Source organism: Callorhinchus milii, unplaced genomic scaffold (genome assembly GCF_018977255.1).
Source record: "Callorhinchus milii isolate IMCB2004 unplaced genomic scaffold, IMCB_Cmil_1.0 Scaffold1, whole genome shotgun sequence".
Lineage (NCBI taxonomy): Eukaryota > Metazoa > Chordata > Chondrichthyes > Chimaeriformes > Callorhinchidae > Callorhinchus > Callorhinchus milii.
This window is the reverse complement of record NW_024704742.1, coordinates 84,380,936-84,401,497: the sequence shown is the minus strand read 5'-3', so window position 1 is coordinate 84,401,497 and position 20,562 is coordinate 84,380,936. Positions and strand designations below refer to the sequence as shown.

At 41.8% G+C, this 20,562-nt stretch overlaps 1 protein-coding gene across 2 annotated transcripts in view; it reads right to left on the bottom strand.

Annotated features, from left to right (window-relative positions):
* The window catches only part of ric1 (RIC1 homolog, RAB6A GEF complex partner 1), a 96,952-nt gene that overhangs the window by 32,476 nt on the left and 43,914 nt on the right, over window positions 1-20,562 (bottom strand). For both annotated transcript variants that reach the window (XM_007906525.2, XM_042332637.1), the window contains exons 4-11: window positions 9,303-9,410; window positions 8,296-8,438; window positions 4,845-4,978; window positions 3,497-3,588; window positions 3,185-3,273; window positions 2,339-2,483; window positions 1,706-1,754; window positions 839-991 (exon numbers count right to left, since the gene is read on the bottom strand). In XM_007906525.2, coding sequence (XP_007904716.1) covers window positions 839-991; window positions 1,706-1,754; window positions 2,339-2,483; window positions 3,185-3,273; window positions 3,497-3,588; window positions 4,845-4,978; window positions 8,296-8,438; window positions 9,303-9,410 — 913 coding nt within the window. The remainder of the gene's footprint in view (window positions 1-838; window positions 992-1,705; window positions 1,755-2,338; window positions 2,484-3,184; window positions 3,274-3,496; window positions 3,589-4,844; window positions 4,979-8,295; window positions 8,439-9,302; window positions 9,411-20,562) is intronic.

Genomic DNA, 20,562 nt, shown 5'->3' with positions numbered 1-20,562 from the left:
GGGGCAAGGCCATGGAAGGCTTTGTAGGTGAGGACCAGGATCTTGAACTGGATCCTCTGAAGGATAGGGAGCCCATGGAGTCGGGCAAGAATGGGAGAAATGGGGTCACGGAGTTTGGTGCGGGAGAGGACACGGGCTGCAGAGTTCTGGATTATCTGCAGCCTGTGGAGGGAGGAGTTGGGAAGGCCGACAAGCAGGGTGTTTGCATAGTCAAGTCTGGATGTGATGAAGGCATGAACAAGAGTTTCAGTGGCCTGAGGGGTGAGGTAGTGGCGGAGTCGGGCGATGTTGCGGAGGGGAGGGAAAGCAGAGCAGGTCATGGCTTGGGTGTGGGGAAGAAAAGACAGTTGAGGGACGAACAAGACACCTAGGTTCCTTCTGGCTTGGTGAGTTGTAGTGTGCAACCATGGAGGTTGATGCTGCCAGAGCCTTATCATTAACATCAGTAACATTATCACAATATCAGTAATATTGTCACATGCACAGCTTGCAGAAAATTATGTTAGTGGTACTTTCTGTGTAAAGCATAAGAAGCAATATAAGATTTTTTTAAAAAATGCAGGAAGATGGCTAGAACCATAGAAATGGATACAGCAGGTCCAAAGTTCACCAGCAATCTTAAGTGAGGCAGCAGTGTATCAAAAGGGATCCCATGCAAATGAAAGAACTGATATGGCTAATGATGGTACATTTCAATAGCCTTTGATATTTGGACTTTTACATTCTCTTTGGAAAATGTGTGATCCAGGACTATGCCCCCAGGGCAGTATTAAATGTTTTAGGACCCCAGCCAGTAACTAAAATGCTATCAGGAGTCACTCTTGGTTTTGTAACCTACCATGCATGGGTTGACGGTTAAAGCACTTTTTATGAATTGGAACTGTAGAATTTCTCCTTGCTGAACTGCATTTTTGTTCTCCAAATCATTTTCTGTTTGAGGAGCGCCATCACTGCAAATCACCCAAAGGTGGTAGCCTTCAGCACCCCAGCTCTGCAAAATGGAACAACGTCAACAATGGCTAATCAAAACAAAAGCATTTTGTGTTCAAATTTTCTCACAAACTGGATATCAAAAGATAAATAATTTTCAGTTACTACAAGCAGTCCGAGACGCTACCCCACGTGAAGGGTGCTATATAAATGCAAGTTGTTGTTATTTGACCTTAAGAAGCAATTTTGAGCAAGTAGGAAAATTGCTCTCCCCACGTGCTATTTCCAGGCCAAAAAGACCACCTGAGATAGCACTAGCTGGTATTTTGTGAATCCAGGCTTTTTTTAAAAAAAAGCACACATCCAGTTTATTTCCTGTGCTGTGAAGAAAAGTACCTTTACAAAATTTATGGGTAAAGCATTCCTTCCACCATGTGCATTAAATATATTTTAAATTATATTTACTTAAGAGTATTGAGATTTAAAACCTGTTATTTTTTAATTGGAAAAGGAACTAGTGAGATTATTGATACATTTGCAGCTCTATTTCAGAGGTTTCCTTGCTAAATAACGATTATTGAGACATCAGAAGGGGTCTAAAGGTATTTCAAAACATCTGAATTAAGCAATAGAATAATTTCAGAATTCTATAATTTTGACCACAATAAATTTTAAGAAAATAATCATCATTTCAGACAGGAAACCGGCATAATTTTCAAACGCTTAGAAGTAGCGGCAATATCCCTTTGGTCATATTTCAAAAGAGGTCACTCACCATAGAGCTGATCTTTATAGGCTCCTTTTTCGTGCCATCAGGACGATAGCTTTTTTTAAAAAAAATGTTTAGTTGTACATATTAGTTGAAGAATGTAATTTATTGAACAATGAGATCTACAGAATGCAAAAGTAACGATAAATAATTCTCATCTCGGGCAAAAATACCAGAGATAAAGTGGAGCAATGCAGTGGAGTCATTTAAAGGCAAAACTCAGTTTTTGTTTGTAGATTTATATTTTACGCTTTGCTTTCAGCGCTTTGAGATGTCCTCCTGATTTGAAAAAATATTTGTAACTTGTATTGCAGGAAAAATCCACAATTAATTGTTATTTATACGATGAAATGGATTTATACAGAAAATGGAATGAGCTTGAAAACCTTCTTAAGTTGTCGAAAATGACACTAATACCACAGTAGTATTCAGATCAGTACAGAATTGCATAATGCATCACACTACTTTACTTTGAAATTGCTTTTAACAATTCTATTTCATCAGTAAGAGGCAGCTAAATACCAGCCTAAGTATGTGTTAGTCCAAAACTGATTTATGAAGAGGAAACTTCTTTACTGTATAATGTACATTATCTCATGCAATGTTAAAGATCCAATAATGTCTGAAGGAAATACTCACGCAAAATCTCCACCTAGTGTGCAAAATAGGTGAGCCCCAAAAACACTCCACAAGGATAAACCGCCGCATTCCCACGTTACCATAGCAACACTGCAATCAGGTGACCATCTGATCAGTTTAACAGCACCCGTTTTATTCCAGATATCTGTTGAAAAATAAAAAAATAACTTAAATCGAAGCACACTAAATTCTAGATTAAGATCTTATAGAACAGCTGTGTAGAAATTCTACAATGACCCGTTGGCAAATGGAAGTAAAATCCACGCAGAAAAGTATTTTGCAGAAATTTCTGGTACACAAATACAGATTACTCAAAACATTTGAAAGATAATTCACACAGTCATACCTGAAAAATAATAATGCTTGTATTTTCACATCAACATGGAGTCTCAAAGGACTTCACAGGATTCACTATTTTGTAGGCATAAAGTTATCCTATTCTCTTTCAAATGTATGAAGTGCAGTGGATTTCGATGACTTGTGTTTTTAATTTAGATTTCCTAAGTATTAAAATAACACTCAGAAATGTTGTCTTGGTATGCTTTGCCATTTTTATCGATTTACCCAATATTCTTCAGCCAGGAAGCACTCTAAAGTCATTCTTAGCTGAGCCCAAACTGAAATTTCGCACTGCTTTGGGACAGGTTGGGGATAAAATAGGGAGAAGAAATTACAAAGATTATTTCCCTTGACGTACCACTTCAAGGAACAGCATATGTTGGCAAGGTACTGCTGGATGACTTGTGAAACATTCATCATAGCGGATGCTCCTGTTGCATAAATAAGCTGACATTTTATCTGTCAGCTCAGTTACTTACACAAAATAAACCATGAATTCTCCCTTACCAGGATAATGCTTTGGAGTCAATTCTAATTTGTGGGATATCTGCATCGCTCCTGTAGTTGTATCCATTGTATAAACCAAAACAGAACCACTGTGGAAAGTATTAAACAAAACCGGGTTTTAAAAATGTTAAGACATTTTCAGTATTGAACAGCTTATTGCAAACAAAATATGTACAATTAATTGCCATTTATGGTAAAAAGTCAGAAATAGACTATCTAAAATTTACATTGAGATGTAATTCATAAACAATTGTGACCTGATGTTTACACAAAATTGAAACTTAAGTTACCAACAGAATAGGGCTCACTTACTTTGCACACCCAAATGCCATTAACCTGTACTTGCTGTTTACTGCCACACATGTACCATCAGTAATGTCCTGTGCCCAGACACCATGCAAATCCTGAAGAGTAAAAAACAATTTAGCATGAGGTAGACAGATCTAACAAATAGGCTCTTAGCTAGGTCTAATCAAACAAGTAGTTTCTTCCACCAATATAAACTTACAATTGGAGGCAGTCAACAATGAACACACTTTTTAAATGAAGGACATTTTTTAAAGGAAGTGTTCTCATTTGTGGGTTTGAATTCTGGCAAACAGTTTCAAATAGGTGGTGGGGGGAAGTGGTCTGAATAGTGAGTTGTTCTCATTACTAAAGTAATGACTGGTTCAGAGTTTTTTTTCTGCAACATAGAAATTTTCACCTTACTCTGAAAGTTACTCAAAAACATTTACTAACCTGCTTTCACATTCACAAAGCTTTGATACCCTGACTGCTTTCCCTTAACCAAGTGTCTCTCACAAAATTCTGTTTTATCTGGACTATTTTGATTCTACACATGCTTAATAACATAATGCAACTTTAAACCATACCTTATTTGTAATATACTTTGAAGAAATTATCCGCCATTTCCAAAATACCCTCATGAAAAACTCGGTCAATAGCAGCTACTATGATATGCATCACTTCATAATCCATTCAAATTAGTTTGGTATTTTTGGTGGGGTGTTTTGTGCTCAGAAAACTAAAACCATCCACTTATATCAGCAAACACTCCAATCTATGGTTGCATACGTGAAGCTTGGTACACTCTAACCCAACAAGACTCGACTCCAAAGCTCTTTCCTTTCTCACATCTCTCACAGTGAAGTGAAAAACTGAGATGTGAGAGTTACACAGTGCACCAACACACTACAACATGGAGTGGTAGAACTTAGGTCTGTGCCAGTGATCCCCATACATACATTTACTTAGCAATGCCACTGTGTGGTGATGTACAGCAGAGGTCAACATGCTTCTACCAGGTAAGGAGCATCTCCCTAGTCTGTCACTCCCACTGTTGTGCACCTATAAGTAACTGAGCACAGAACAACAACAACTTGCATTCATATAGAACAATATTGGTAGGAGGCTGAGAGCAGGCTGTCCGTCCTCTCATTCAGGGATGATATATAAAGAAAAGTTTATACTTAAAATAAATAGCAAAGATGAACTATTCCTAAAACTATAATGCAATTGTAACCGCCGCAATATTGTGATGCCATCATTCAACAAACAGAGCAGATTGCACATTCACTGAACCTTTATTGTCATAAGCTGTAGTATTAAAATGATTCATAACAACATGCAAAAACAAATGCAACAAACAAAGCAATACCTCATTTCTCAATTTGCTGGACATGGGAGTGATGAAGCCAATCCGACCATCATCAAAAACCACAGCAAACCCGTCAAGAGTGGCAGCGTATTCCATACCTCGGATATGCACACATTCAAAATCCAACAAGGGGCCTGTTAGCAAAACAAGAACAGTTATCTTTTAGCGGTTACATTACATACGGTTACAATTGTACTCTGCTCATGAAAGCTTTTATTATTTAATATATCTTCCATCTTGAAGATAATTGGACATGAGCATCAGACACGTTAATATGTAGTGCTTATACACTTTATGCCCTTTAATGAATGAGTGAAGCCACAAAATGACCAATATTCACATCAACACATTTGGGTTTCCTTACCACAGATGAAAGTAAACTAGTTCTTTCAGGAGTACCCAGGCTGCTTGTGCTCAGGNAAAAAAAAGCTACTGCCAAAATTCAGGCTACCAATAGGAGCAACACTGTATGGTAACTAGAGGCACAGAGAATCATCGAACATTACAGAGCAGAGCAGGCCATTTAGCCCATCATGCCTGTGACGGTTTTCTGAAAAAGCTATCCATTTATTTCCATTTCTTTCATATATTTTTTCTTTATAAAGCACTAGAAAGCATAGATATGAACATCAGTTTGGCGCTAACATTGAGTGACAAGGATTCAGAGATCCAATGAGAACAATTACTCATTTCAATTTTTCAATTCTTAAAAAATATATAGTAGTAAATATGTAGTGCAGTGTCTCAAATCATTTTGCTGTAATTGCTACAAAGGAATGGTACTATTTGTAGGTAAGCTAAGGAAGCAATCTGCATATAGCAGTATCCCATAAACAGTCATGAAGTGGATGAGCGATTTTACCTGGAGGAGTGTTGCAAGGAACCTAGGAGAAACTCTACATTATTCTGATAGTGCCATGGGATCTAGAATGCCTACCTGATCAGGCAGACAGAACCTCATCTGAACATTTCATCAAAAGGATGGCAACTCTGTCAATTCAGCATTCCCCTAGGACTGCACTGGAGTGTCATCTAGACTGAGTTTATAGCCCTGACATGAGGCTTGAATCTACAACCTGCTGACATAGGGACAGGAGTTCCACCAACTGAGTCAAAGATAACACACAATCCAAGTGGAAAAAAATGGAAGCTGGGAGGGAACCATACTCTTTAAGGTTTTAAAATAATGCAGATTCATTGTATATAGAAATATTTTACTCAAAAAAAATCAAAAGACTCAAAGGACATGATTAGGCTTAGGAAGCAATAAACTCTACTTATGAAACAGGCCACCATCTCACAGTAAAGATCAATTCAGGTGAAACAGTCAAAGGGGGAATAATTCATCAAAGAGTCACAAATCCTCAACAGCTTAAACAAAGCCAGCCAAACTATTTAAATGAGCTTCACGCCTATGTTCTCATCGTCTTGCTTCTGAAAATTTTAGTGTACTAGCACTACAACACTAAGAGACAGCAGCCTATACAAAATTTAGTTGGGGTGAATACGAAAGGTAAAAAATTTAATATTTTGGTGTAATAACAGTATGCATGTCAACATTATCTGTCATTTGATTGACATTTAAATAACATGGAAGACATACATGCTGTAAATTCAGATAATTTTGTAGTACTTCAATACAAAAAAATTTGAATAACCAATATTCAATTCACTTATTTTGTGAAGCATTTGAAAAATAACCTATTATTCATAGAAACACTATTCAAATTAATCACTGAACCATCAGCTTTGAACGGTTCCACATAAGATCAAAAAGTCTAGTTAAGCAATGTTTCTAGTTTCTGAATCACACTCCTAAAGTCCAATCTCCACATTCCTGAAATTAAACCATTGAATGAAGCACAAAGAAAGCACATTATATGGTAGATTTGGATTGATTATCACAGTGTGCACTACTTGAGCATTCATCTACATCTAACACAATCTGTTTTCCTGGACTTATGAAAACCCAGATTCAATAGCAGCATTCCATAAATGAAAGGAGTGCATGAACAATGTTCAGCCAAAGGAATGCGACACTTGTGCCAAATACAGCATACGCACACATGCATGTGCACGTCTGGTTTAATTTCAGTACCTTCCCAATTCAAGCAAAATAGAACTTGCATAGGGTCTGCAGAAAGACAAGTGTTAATTCTTCCATTAATTTCCCAATCTCACAGCCAACATCCCTCTCCCACGCCCCCACTCTGCACAAAAACTCTGCAGAAAGTCCAAAATGCCAGGTGTCATCAAATCTGCTTTTATTACAGAACACTCGACATCTGGCAACTACTGGAGTTAGGCCACAGAGTAACAAAATCCACTGATACCTCCTCCCGCTCAGTTAGTTCCACTGAACCACACTAACCAACACAAAACCATAGCAGAGGGTGATGAAAGTAAACTTTTTTTAAAAAAGTTCCAGCCTCCCACCTTAACATGGCTCAACAAAACTAGGCCGGTACCCCACTTAGGAGGCAATAGCATTTGAAAACACACTTCTGAAAACTGGCCATCAGAAGAAAGGAAACCTCAGCCAAATTTCAGATTGCTCAATGGGCATCTCATCTAATTACTTTTGTGATCACAGGATTCTGGTCATCAATATCATGGTCTCAGCATACATTTTGCAATGGAGACAAGGTATTTAGATGCTGAAAAGAATTGTTCATTTGTGAGGAACCTTTCAAGCATAATTTTAAAATGTTTTTTAAAATTAAAGTTAATTCTGAGACCATCAGATATATTTTGTTATGGCCAAGTTATGATGATAGATTATTTGTTCTATAATACAATCTTACAGGGTTTAACATTTTTATCCATATATTCAATATGGAAACTCCTCTCACACTAAGCCAGGACTGAGAAACATCAACCAACAATCAGAATTAGATATTTATAATAATAATTGCATTTAATATAGTGCCTTTCATGTCGAGCAGATGTCTCAAAGGAGTTCAGAGGATATACTGTAAAATGTTGTGACTATTTTGTAGGCGAATGTGTGGTGGCAGTTTGTACCTAGCATTATCCCACAAAAAGCCATGAAATGAATGACCAATTTTATTTGGGGGATTGTTGGTCGGGACACTGGGATAAAATCGCTTCTCTTTATGGAATAGTGCCATGTGGTCTTTAATATCCACCTGAACAGGCAGATGCGACCTTGTTTTAACGTCTCATCCAAAGCACATTTAAAAACAATTAATCTACTGGAAATTTACTTCCACCATTCAGCTATCATTTCCACCCACAAAACACACTCATCACTTTACAGCAGATCCCGTGAAGCACTTTGAGATATCTCAACCGGACACAATAAGGCACTATATCACAAGCAAGATTATTATTTGCAATCGTAACATCCCTAAAGTATATGGTAAAGATCAATATCTTTACAAACTGAAATCAGCAAAAGTTCAGATCGATTAACTTTATAAGAACTTACTTCTTGAAGACTGTAAATCTACAGAGAAGGGAATGGTACAAAGGTTGATGGCTTTCCTTCCATTCGTCAGACCATCCCAGTGAATAAGATGGAGTATCCCATCATTAGTAGCAATTACTAAGTCATCTTGCATAGACTGCAAACTGAGAAAGAGAGAAAATTTGACGGTTATTACCACAAAAAAACAACAACTTGTACTTATATAGCGCCCTCCACCCAGGGAGGCATCTCAGAGCCCTTACCATCAAAAAGAGAGAACATTTAGTTTCAGTTGTAGTAATGGCAAAAATTAAAAATATATAACATATCACAATTCAAATACTTGTATTTAGATTAAGAGTCTATGATGGAGGGAGTGAGGAATGAGCAATAAATAAGAATTGAAGAGTGAAGGGTACAGGTTGAAAGAAATTGCCTTAAGTGGGAAGAGGATAAGATGATGAAAGGAATTGAAGGTTAGGACAGGGATATAAAGGGTGGTCTATTGGGGGTTCAGTGTTATTATGGAGATGATTAGAGCATAAGGAAGACAGAATAGAGAAAGGGTTTTGTTTGTATTTAACTGAAGACAGCATAGGCTCATCTGCTACTTGATAACCTAGTACTTTAACCAAGGCAGTCTCAATGCTCTGGGTAAGTCGAAAGCTGAACTGGATGGTCTTGGACAAGGAATGGCAAAAATAGTTAGGCAGTATTGGTCATTTCCAATGTTTTAGAAATGGCAGATAGAAAATTGAACCGGGAAAAAAGTCAAAGTGGCGATGACAGTCCCTTTGAACGGTGAAGGTATAATTCCCCATGGTAGGGGTAGGTCAAAGATGTCAGTTGGGATGTGGTGGCATGCCATGGTTTACATTTACTACATAAATCAGTAGTACAACCTTTTAATGCCTATAATCAAACTACCAAACAAGATACAAGGGCAGAAGTCCAGGTTGGAATAAACTGCTTCATATATTTACAAAGCCATATGCAACATACAAGACAGAAAATGGTGCAAGGATTACCTTGTGATTTGCACTTGAAAATCCAGCACTTTCTTCATCTCTAGACTTAGGGATGGGGCACATTGTTCCTCCTTGTATCCTGCTGTCATTTTTACTCGTGGACTGCCTCTACGTGAAGGAAAAAAAGGATAGTTTGTTGAAGTTTTAAGGACTTACTCTTGGAACTGTATTTAAAAATTTGGACAAGATACTATAAACACCTAATTCATTTTACAACCTTCACTATTGTTATAATACATTAGAACCCAGTTATAAGGCCCTCTTTAGAATGATGGATCACTTATAGTGTGGATGTGCTATGGCCCCATAGTTTGCTTGGCACAGACTGTTTGGCTTGCTATGCACACTGTTATAATGTCGCAAGTCCTGTCTAACATCATGTGGAAGTGGTGACCACTGATCAGACAAGATTGATTAGGATTTTGTGGAGCTTAACTTCCCCCATATAACTGGGTTCTACTGTAATCTTTCCAGTTAATATAGCGTATATATCACCTCAAAACATTTAATTGCGAATTGTTGTCACAAGTTCATATTTGTAGACAAACAGCAGTCAATTCTCACACAGCAAGGTTGAACATGAAGTGAATGACCAATTTATCTGGAGAATTGTTGGCCAGAGGGAGAAATTCCCTTCACGTTTTGATCAGTGTCAAGGGCATCCACCCAAATAGTCTCTCATCTGAAGGACTGCACTCCCATAAAACTGCACTTCTCAAACATTGCATTGAAGTCTCAGCCGAGACCACGGTTGGGCAAAAGACGCCCGGGGGCCATATCCTGCCCGCCAAATGATTCTGTCCGTCCCGTCATTGTGTCTAGCAATAGAAAAAAATTATAGTTTGTTCAGTCCCAAAAAAGTCTCACAAATTTTGCATTTGAATCTGACCGGGAACATCAGCCAATCACACTGCTCAGTGTGCGCTCCCTTCAGTGTTGAATCCGGCTGATGTCAGAAATGGACAGATCGCCAAATTTTCAAACATGTGCGTGTGGCAACCAGGGCAATACTTTTCAGCGGCAACTGCGGCAATACTTTTCAATGAAGAGGACGTTAGTTCGAAATGAGTTTATCAAAGAAACGGAAAGTGGACCCTGAAGGTCGAATATTCAACAAAGAATGGACTTCTAAATTTTTTTTACCAGTGTGGGTGGAAAACCTGTGTGCTTAATTTGCAAAGAAAGTGCGGCAGTGCTCAAAGACTACAACTTAAATAGCCATTTTGAGAGTCCATGACCCCCACCCTATTCACATAATTGAGAGAAGAGTCAATTAAGAATTACAGGTAAATTAGTCACCATTGGCAAACAAGATACATTTTGACAAGTGTCCAGCAGGAGACCATGAATAAGGCTGAAGATTTACACATTAACTAATATGGTACTCAAAGTGCTGGATGTGAATCTAATTTAAAGAAAGGGAGATGAGCCTAACCCTTCAAAAAAAATCTGAATTCAGGCTTAAAGTATTACATTTACAGTATAATATCTATTTTTTCATCCAGGATAAGGAAACCCAACATCTGCAAGTCCACTATATTTTAATTACATTTGGATAGTGGAATAACATAGAAAGCATTGAAATAATTGTTTAAACAACAACAACAAGATTGCATTTATATAGCGCCTTTCACGTCAGGAGGACGTCCCAAGGCACTGGACAGTTGGGTCGGGACCCGAGCAGGGGCGAAATGGTCAGGGGAGGGGAGGGAAAGGAGGGAGCGAGGAGGATATGTCTGAAAAAGCGCAAGAGAAAACTGGAGAAGAAACTGGATGTTTCTATTTCATGTTGGAGACTTTCAGATATACATTCTACCCACTCAGGGTGCAAATCTGGTCGATTATTATGTATCATAATATGTCTTGTGTTAACCGAAGAGTGCAAGACTCAGAGGAAATAAAGGAAATAGAAATGCAATTGCAAACTGCTCTGACAAATACTTTGCAGAAGAAAGATGGAGGAAAAAGTCATACATTTTAAACTATCAAAATTCAAATGTTAAAGGTTCAAAAGAGCACAACTGAAAACACATCCTTCAAGTATGGCTAATCAATTCAGAAACTAAAGAAGTTAAACAGTTTGTTAAACAAGGGAGAACAAGTTTGCAAGGCTACGGGGAGAGTGCAGGGGGAGAGGGATTGATTGGGGTAGCTCTTTTCAAAGAGATGGCACAGACACAGTGGGCCAAATGGCCTCCTTTTGTGCTGTATAATTCTTTGATTCTATGAGTAACAAAAAGGTAATGTTCACCTTCTTCAGTGGGTTAAAACAATCCCATTTAAAATGAAAGCTCCACCATCCTGTGCACCAGAATGCACAAGGGCCAATCAAGAACCAACCATACTCCGACCAAACAAACTCGATAAATTTCACATGTGTAACTGCTTAAATGGCTATAACCAGTACAGACTCCCACACGTTCCAGTTGTGGTTTCACATCTATTCTCAGCAGCCAAGAAAGACCATAACTGGCCCCATAATCCTTACTGACCCAGCTATATGTCTGCTGGTTGGCTACAATCCAAGAGTCAGTCTGCCACCCCCGCCCACCATGTTTACCACAACGTTAAGATGCATTTCCGCTACCCCAAAAAAATTGACATGAAACTCCTGTATTTTTTAACCCAGAAAACGAGAACAAAACAAATTCCTACGTATATATTATAAAATCTCAATTTAAAAGTAAAAATTCCTCCAATGCAGCACAAGGCTAGTATGGTAATTTTGTATTCATTGGTAAGTGCACAATTTGAAAACATATTGAAAAAGCAGTCAACTTGGCATAAGGTCCTGTGGCTTAACAACAAAGGCCCAGCTTTTCCTTTGAACCCAACCAGCACTTATTATGTTTGCTAGAAATAACCTCTGCATAGCTGTGGGCAGGCTCTTTTACCCTATCCAATTCTGTGATGACGGACAGAAGACTTGATATGCATAGCATGTATTGGGGCATCTATACTCTGGAATATGCCCTATTTAAAAGACATATTTATCCTCACCAGTTGAATCAGGAAAAACATGGATCCTTTCTTAAATACTACTGGTAGTAATCTCTAACTGTCTCAGTCCCCCACCCCCCCCACAGTCTGGTATGCTGTTTCTCAGGGCAATGTCCTCGGTCCCCTCCTCTTCAACCTATACATGCTCCCTCTTGGTGACATCAGACATGGAGTCAACTTCCACACGTATGCGGATGACACCCAACTCTACCTCTGCCTCCACCCTTGATTCCAGGACAACTGAGGTCCTGACAGAATCTCTGTCTGACATCAAGTCCTGGATGAGAGCCAACTTTGTACAGCTAAATGTCAGCAAGGCCGAGGCTCTCCTGATTGGCTCTCGCCAGAGCCTCCGCACCTCAGGCACTGGCAGCATCAGCATCCACGATTGCACACTCCACCTCACCGGCCAGTCAGGAACCCGGGGGTCTTGTTTGATCCTCAACTGTCCTTTTTTCCCCATATCCGTGCTATGACCTGCTCTGCCTTACCCCACCTCTGCAACATTGCCCGACTGTGCCACTGCCTCACCCCTCAGACTGAAACCCTCATACACGCCTTCGTCACCTCAAGCTCGACTAGGGAAACTCCCTCCTTGTCGGCCTTCCCAACTCTTCCCTCCACAAGCTGCAGGTCATCCAGAACAACTCTGCAGCTCTCCCCCACCAGGCTCTGTGACCCCCCCACCACTCCCACCCTCGCCCGGCTCCACTGGCTCCCCATCCCACATAGGATAGAATTCAGAATCCTTGTCCTCACTTTCAAGGCCCTCCGTGGCCTTTCCCCCTCCTACATCTCTGACCTGCTGACCCCCTATCAACCTGCCCGCTCCCTCCGCTCAGCGGGCTCCAGCCTACTCCATGTCTCCTACGCGACCCGCCCTACAATTGGCACCCGGGATTTCAGCCTCTCTGCCTCCACCCTTTGGAACTCCAACTCACAATCCATTCGCCTTCTTCAAGGCACAACTGAAAATCCTCATTTTTGACCTTGCCCTCAGCCGCCCTCCTACCTCTCTGCCCTCCCTCATCCCATCCCAGGGTCCTGATCCCTGACTGTTCAGCGCCTTGGGACATCCTCTCGACACGAAAGGCGCTTTACAAATGTAATTTTGTTGTTGTTGGTTACAGATTAGTTCCAGATGTGGAGCTTCTGGTGTTGTAATGATGCTGGAAGCTTCTAGCTGTCAAGGAATGTCTCAGTTCAGAATGCTGTCTGGAACCACCACGTCATGACTTACCTTGCTGGTATCGTTCTCATTATTCTCACTTTCCTTTATGCCTTTTCCAGCTCTAACTGCTATGATAAGATATTTTCACCAATCTTTATGCTAATGTAATCTTGTCTATATGTATTGTGACTATTATTGGGCATGATCAAGATACTGTTGTATAAAACGCACGTAGAATTCCCTGAGAAAATGGAACTGTAACAACAATGCAACTTCTCCGTTTTAAAACAGGGTACGGATTAGTTTTAACAGTATAGGCTACAAACTAATTCAGTAATGTTTTTCAATATGGTAAAAAAAAATCATGAAAGTATTCAAACAACTGGACTGACATCAAGAGATTTGTTTGTTTTTCTTGGGAGCAAGAGCCATGAAAGAATGCCAGGAAATGAACGAGACGAACTAGCAAAACCACTGAGAAATCTCAGGAATTGAATAATGTGCCACAAAGGAAAAGGCTGAGACCAATGATTGGTGTAGGGAAGTGCAAAACAAAATGTACTATTCCTAATAATAGGAGCCATTGATTATAATAATAATCCTTGTATTGATAGAGCGCTTTTCACGTCTTCTAGACGCCTCAAAGTGCTTCACAGAATATACCGTAAAGTGAATTGACCGTATATTTGTGGGCAAAATGCAGCAGCCAATTGCGCACAGCAATGACCCACAAACAGTCGTGGATTCAGTGACCAAATTATTATTTTTTTTAGGGATTATTATCCCCGGAAAAGCGATCTGGCAATCGACTAACAACCGGGTTCCTACTTACTGCTAAGTAAACTGAGGCATGTGGAGTAAGGAAACTTGCCCAACACTTTGTGCTGCTGGGAATGCTCTAACCACTGAGCTACAGGATTACTCCCAAACAGGAGGATGTTTCTTGCGTGTGCCACAAAGTAGCAAAAATTATTACTCGAGTCTGACCAGACTCATATTTTGCAATATAAATTCACAGGACAATAATTTTTCATTACAGAATTCTATTTCCATTGTAGGCCACTGTCAAATTGTAACATCATAGATTTTCTTTCCGTTCCCTGTCTTTTAACGAAGACATCTGTCATATACCCTTTGGTGTTCAAGGAATGGTGATGGAGGGGGGGGTGGGGGTGGGGAGAGAAAAAGAAAAAGGGGAGGAATGAAAAATATCACTGGGACAGTATCCATCAGTAGTAATAATAATAATAGGATAATCCTGGAGGCGAAGAACAACCCCAGGCTACTGTTTTCCACCACAACCCGACTCCTCCGTCCCCCCCGCCACCCCGCGCAGGTCATCTCCTCCAACCTTCACTGCGAGGAGATGCTGGATTTCCTTGAATCCAAGATCAAGGGAATTCGCTCCGCGGTCACTTCCCCTCCAACATCCACCCACCCCCCACCCCCTCCCTCCCACACTCCGACTCCTACCCATCCTCCCCTACACACCTTCGTACCCGTTTCCCCACCCTCTGTCACTGAACTCATCCTATCCCTAAAACCAACCACCTGCTCCCTTGACCCCATCCCCACTCCACTCCTTATCTCCCAGCTCCACTTTCTTGCCCCACATATCACTGACATCATCAACCTGTCCCTCTCCTCTGGCTCTGTCCCCATTCCCTTAAAAACTGCCACCATCACGCCCACCCTGAAAAAACCCTCCCTTGATGCGTCGCAGCTATCAAGCTACCGGCCCATCTCCAACCTCCCCTTTCTCTCCAAGGTCTTGGAAAGAGTTGTCGCCTCCCAACTGCGCTCTTTCCTTTCCACCCATTCTCTTTTCGAACCCCTTCAGTCAGGTTTCCGTGCTGCCCATAGCACAGAAACTGCCCTGGTCAAGGTCACCAATGATATCCTGACCATCTGTGACCAGGGCTCCCTCTGCCTCCTCGTCCTCCTCGACCTATCGGCAGCATTCGATACGGTCGACCACGCTATCCTACTCCACCGCTTGTCCTCCCACCTCAACCTTCAAGGCACTGTCCTTGAGTGGTTTAGGTCGTACCTTTCTCACCGTCTTCACTTTGTCTCGACAAATGGCTTCTCCTCCACCCCCCGCACTGTCTCATGTGGTGTCCCTCAGGGCTCTGTCCTCGGTCCCCTCCTCTTCACCCTCTATATGCTCCCCCTGTGGTGACATCATCCGCAGACATGGGTTAACTTCCACATGTATGCGGATGACACCCAACTCTACCTTTCCTCCTCTACTCTCAACTCCACGACCACCGATGTCCTGACAGCTGCCTGTCCGACATCGAGTCCTGGACGAGAGACAACTTTCTTCAGCTCAACGTGCGAAAAACCGAGGCCCTCCTGATTGGCTCACGTCAGCGCCTCCGCACCTCAGGCGCTGACACCATCAGCATCCAAGGCTGCACTCTCCACCTCTCAAAGCCAGTCAGGAACCTCGGCGTTTTGTTCGACCCTGAGCTGTCCTTTCTCCCTCACATCCGCACCACAACTGGCACCGCCTTCCATCACCTCCGGAACATCGCCAGACTACGGCACTACCTCACCCCTCACGCTGCTGAAACCCTGGTCCACGCCTTTGTCACCTCAAGGCTGGACTATGGGAACTCTCTCCTCGCCGGCCTTCCCGCCACCTCCCTCCACAAGCTGCAGGTCATTCAGAACTCTGCAGCTCGTGTACTGTCCCGCACCAGGCTTCGGGACCACATCACTCCCACCCTCGCTCGCCTCCACTGGCTCCCCATCCCCCAGAGGATTGATTTCAAGATCCTCATCCTCACCTACAAGGCCATTCACGGCCTTGCTCCCTCCTACCTCTCCAACCTACTATCCCCCTACCTACCTGCCCGTACCCTCCGTTCCTCTGGCTCCGGTCTGCTCCACGTCCCCCGCCCCAACCGCCCTACCATCGGTGGTCGGGCCTTCAGCCTCTCAGCCCCAGGCTCTGGAACTCCATCCCCCAGTGCCTTCGCCGCTTCCTCCCTTTCCTCCTTCAAGGCCGGTCTCAAAACCTTTCTCTTTGACCGAGCCTTCAGCTCCCCCCTCGACTCTCTTCCCCCTCCTCGCTCCCTCCCTTCCCTCCCCTCACGCTGACCATTTCTCCCCTTCCTGGCTCCCTCCCTTCCCTCCCCTCACCCTGACCATTTCCCCCTCCTCGCTCCCTCCCTTCCCTCCCCTCACCCTGACCATTTCCCCCCTGCTCGGGTCATGACCCAACTGTGCAGCGCCTTGGGACGTCCTCCTGACGTGAAAGGCGCTTTATAAACGGAATCTTGTTGTTGTTGTTGTAGTTGCGTTTTTGATAGCGCCTGATACAACAACAACAAGATCACGTCTTCGAGACGTCTCAAAGCGCTTCACAGAATATACTGTAAAGTGTAGACTGGATTATGACAATACAAAGCTTGCATGGGATGGGGAAGGATTTCAGCAACAGAACGGTACAGCTGCGATTTAAGTTATATAATAAACTGTGCAGAACAGCGGCAGGCTACTGAGAAGGCATTCTCTCACCATTGAGTTTCTAACTGGTTGAAAGCCAAAGATTAGAACATTCAATGGTTGCTCACTAGACCTCTCTTTCCTCTCTGAAAGATTTATTATAATAATCCTTGCAATTGATAGTGTCTTATCAAGTTGTTGAAACATCGGAAAGTGCTTCATTGGATTTCCTGTAAAGTATGACTTTTGTTTTTAAGGTGAAGCCAGTTTGAGCACAGCAATGTCTCAGAAACAGCCATGAAGTGAACGGCCAATTTTATTTGTTGGCCAGGACACTGGGAAAAAGGCCCTGCTCTTTTTCAAATAGTGGGACCTTTAACATACATCTGAACAGGCAAATAAGGCCTCAGTTTAATGTCTCATCCGAATGCCGGTACCTCAGATAATGCAGCACACCCAACACTATTGGAGTGTCAACTTCGACTTTGAGCTCAAAGTCTCAATGTGAGACATATCTGGAACACATAACCTTCTGACTCAGAGGAAAGAGAGCTATCAATTGAGCCTAGCGGACACCTATATATTTAATGTCAGAAGATTTGACAGTGCAACTAATGGTCTAAAAACATTAAAAAAAAGTTATTGATTCAAATACACAAGCACAAGAATGTCTCGTGTGGAAAATAAAATCAAACTATAATTCAGTAGAGCTCTGAGATCAAAGGCATAGCAGAGGGAGATTTACTTTGCATGATATATTTAGCCTGGGAGCGCTTGAAGTGAAAACTGTTTGAGATGAAGGAAGAGGGGGCTTGGAAGTATAGTTTTCAATTCCCCAGCATTCTAGCTTACCCTCAAAATCACAAATATTCACCCACAAAAGGCTGATTACAAAGATTACTCAGTTTTTTTTAAAAACCCAAGCACAGATACAACAAATATGCCAAAAATTCTTTGTTTCTCAGATACAAGGCTATCAAGCAGAATATTTTAGCACAACATTCTGTTTAAGGCTTATTTTTTGTCTACAAAATCCAAAATTGCATAAAGTTTGAAGTCAAACTATTCAATTGCCCAGTGAGCACACCAGCAGGATGTGACCTTTAAACAGTATAGGAAGTAGCGAGGTACAGATTATATTCAGCAACATAGAGAATGGTTTGAACTTTGCTACCACATCAGCAACGTTTACATTTTTTGGTGATGTGTCAATCAGTGCAAGTCAAGGTGCTTGACGTCAAGGGGTTTTCTTCACCTGCCTTGTAACACCACATAGTTAATCTCTCTTTTAAAACATACAATCACACAACAACAAAGGAACACAACTAAAAGTCGAATTTTCAGTATTATAGAAAATGAAACCAGACAAATGCTTCTTTGCTGGTGAAGGTCTTAAGCAAGAGTGTAGGAATGCAGGAGATTTTAGCAAAGCTGCAGATAGATTGATTCCACCTCTTTTTAATGCTAAATAAACATTAGATGGTTGCTGCAGTTCTGTTGCCAGAAGATCCCTTCCAGAATGACTAGTCACTATCAGCACACCTCGTCACTATCACCACTCCGAGACACTATCACCACTTCTAGTCGCTGATCATCTGGCAATTTTTGTTTAAATTGATAATCCACGACATAACAATGGTGTCAGGTTCTGAGACGGTTTCTAATTGTCACGACCTGAGCAACTGCTGTATACAATTACTGCATATAATTCAGTGGCACTGTGAACCCCATTCACTGCATGTGTATGCATGGAGACAGCCTGCTTCCTCGCTCACCCACCACGAGCCAGCTGGCCTTTCATACTAAATTGGCTTCCCCTGTGCAAAACAGGAAGTGACGTTGAGGGTAACCTGATGACCCAGAAGACAATTTTTATTTTATAGTGTAGGAACCAGCCAGCTGCACCATTTGCAGTCAAACCTGCTATCTTACTTCACTATAGCGTAGGTTGGGATTTTAGGAATCCCAAAGACCACAATATAATGGGGTTCCAAAGTGCTCTGAGACGCTACCTTGTGTGAGGGGCGCTATATAAATGCAAGTTGTTGTTTAAAACTGAGGTGCAGTTTCTGGCTTCTGCTTTTGTTGTGCTGGAACAGAATACAGTGCATCTCTGTAATAGGGTCCTTTGACATAGCGCCACTTCATTTTTTCTAATGTGGATTTCCCATGGACCTGCACTAACCAGAAGCACTGGTTACCAGCGCTGACTAGCCAGCTTCCTGCACTAAAAATTGGCCATTTACAGAATGTCAATTTACTGCTGATGTCACTTCCTGCACATTGCCAGATTAACAACATAGAAAGTGTTGCTAACTTGCAAAGTGACAGGAGAGTCATTTCTTGTGTATAGTGCCCATTAGCAGCATCATTAGCGTTGTGTCCTGAGCATTTCAACCTGCAAGAAGTGACATACAACAACCAAGTCTGTTTTTTTTCATGCCTCGCTTATAATGAGGCCGCTGAGACATTGGATGCAAATGACCAAGTAATAGCAGTTATCGTTTATAACATACAATAAACCTCCGACTGGTTATCCAGAATTTGGACCTAGCTGAACCAGACCCAAAATGGAATTTAAAAAATTTTGTGGGCCCTTATGTGTGTGTAGACTCCCGCTGGCCCACTGTATCGGGTACCCCCACCTCACAGTGCTTGCTGGCCTTCAGTGGCAAGGGATATTGATTTTGACTCGGTTTGAATCCCACAAGCAGAAGATAGCTTATTCGTTTTAGTTTAATTGTCAGTTTAAATTCCAAACCTAAATATTTTTGTGAATGTCAAATAAGAGTACAGATGGTCTAGTAAAATGAATAATAATTCAAAATGGGAATATAACCTATATCTACAATCGATATCTATACGTTGCCCCTTGGTGACATCATCTGAGGACATGGGGTCAACTTCCACATGTATGTGAATGACACCCAACTCTATCTTTCTGCCTCCACCCTCAACTGCAGGACCACTGCTGTCCTCACAGACTGCTTGTCGGATATCAAGTCCTGGAAGAGAGGTAACTCTTCCCTGCACAAGCTGCAGATCATCCAGAACTCCACAGCCTGTACTTTCTTTCGTGACCCTATCATTGCCCATCCTCGCCCGACTCCACTGGCTTCCCATCACACAGAGGGTACAGTTCAAAATCCTGGTCCTCACTTTCAAAACCCTCCATGGCCTTGCTCCCCCCTACCTCTGCGACCTGCTAATCTGCTACCAACCCGTCTCAAGACCCTCCTCTTCGACCGTGGCTTTGGTTACCCTCCTTCCCCCGGCCCTCTACCCTTCCTGATCCCGACCTCCAGGTCCGTAACACTCATTATCAGGCGCCTTGGGATGCCTTCCCAACGTGAAAGGCGCTACACAAATGTAATTTGTTGTTGTAGTAGTAGTAAAGTGGACCATCTCAGGCAATAAGAAGTGGGCAAAAGTGGGAACAAATGTTGGTAGATGTGAGCTGTTGGTATCGAGTGCTGGTATGGAGGGTTTTTAATTGACAGGAATTTTTTCGAGGTTTCTCCCGGTCAAATTGTTTTGGGTGGGGTCCTAAGTTTTTACAAAATTGGATATGATTGTGTTATTTATAATTTTACTTTTGTTGAAGGAAGAGGGGAAATCTGAAAAGCCTGCAAT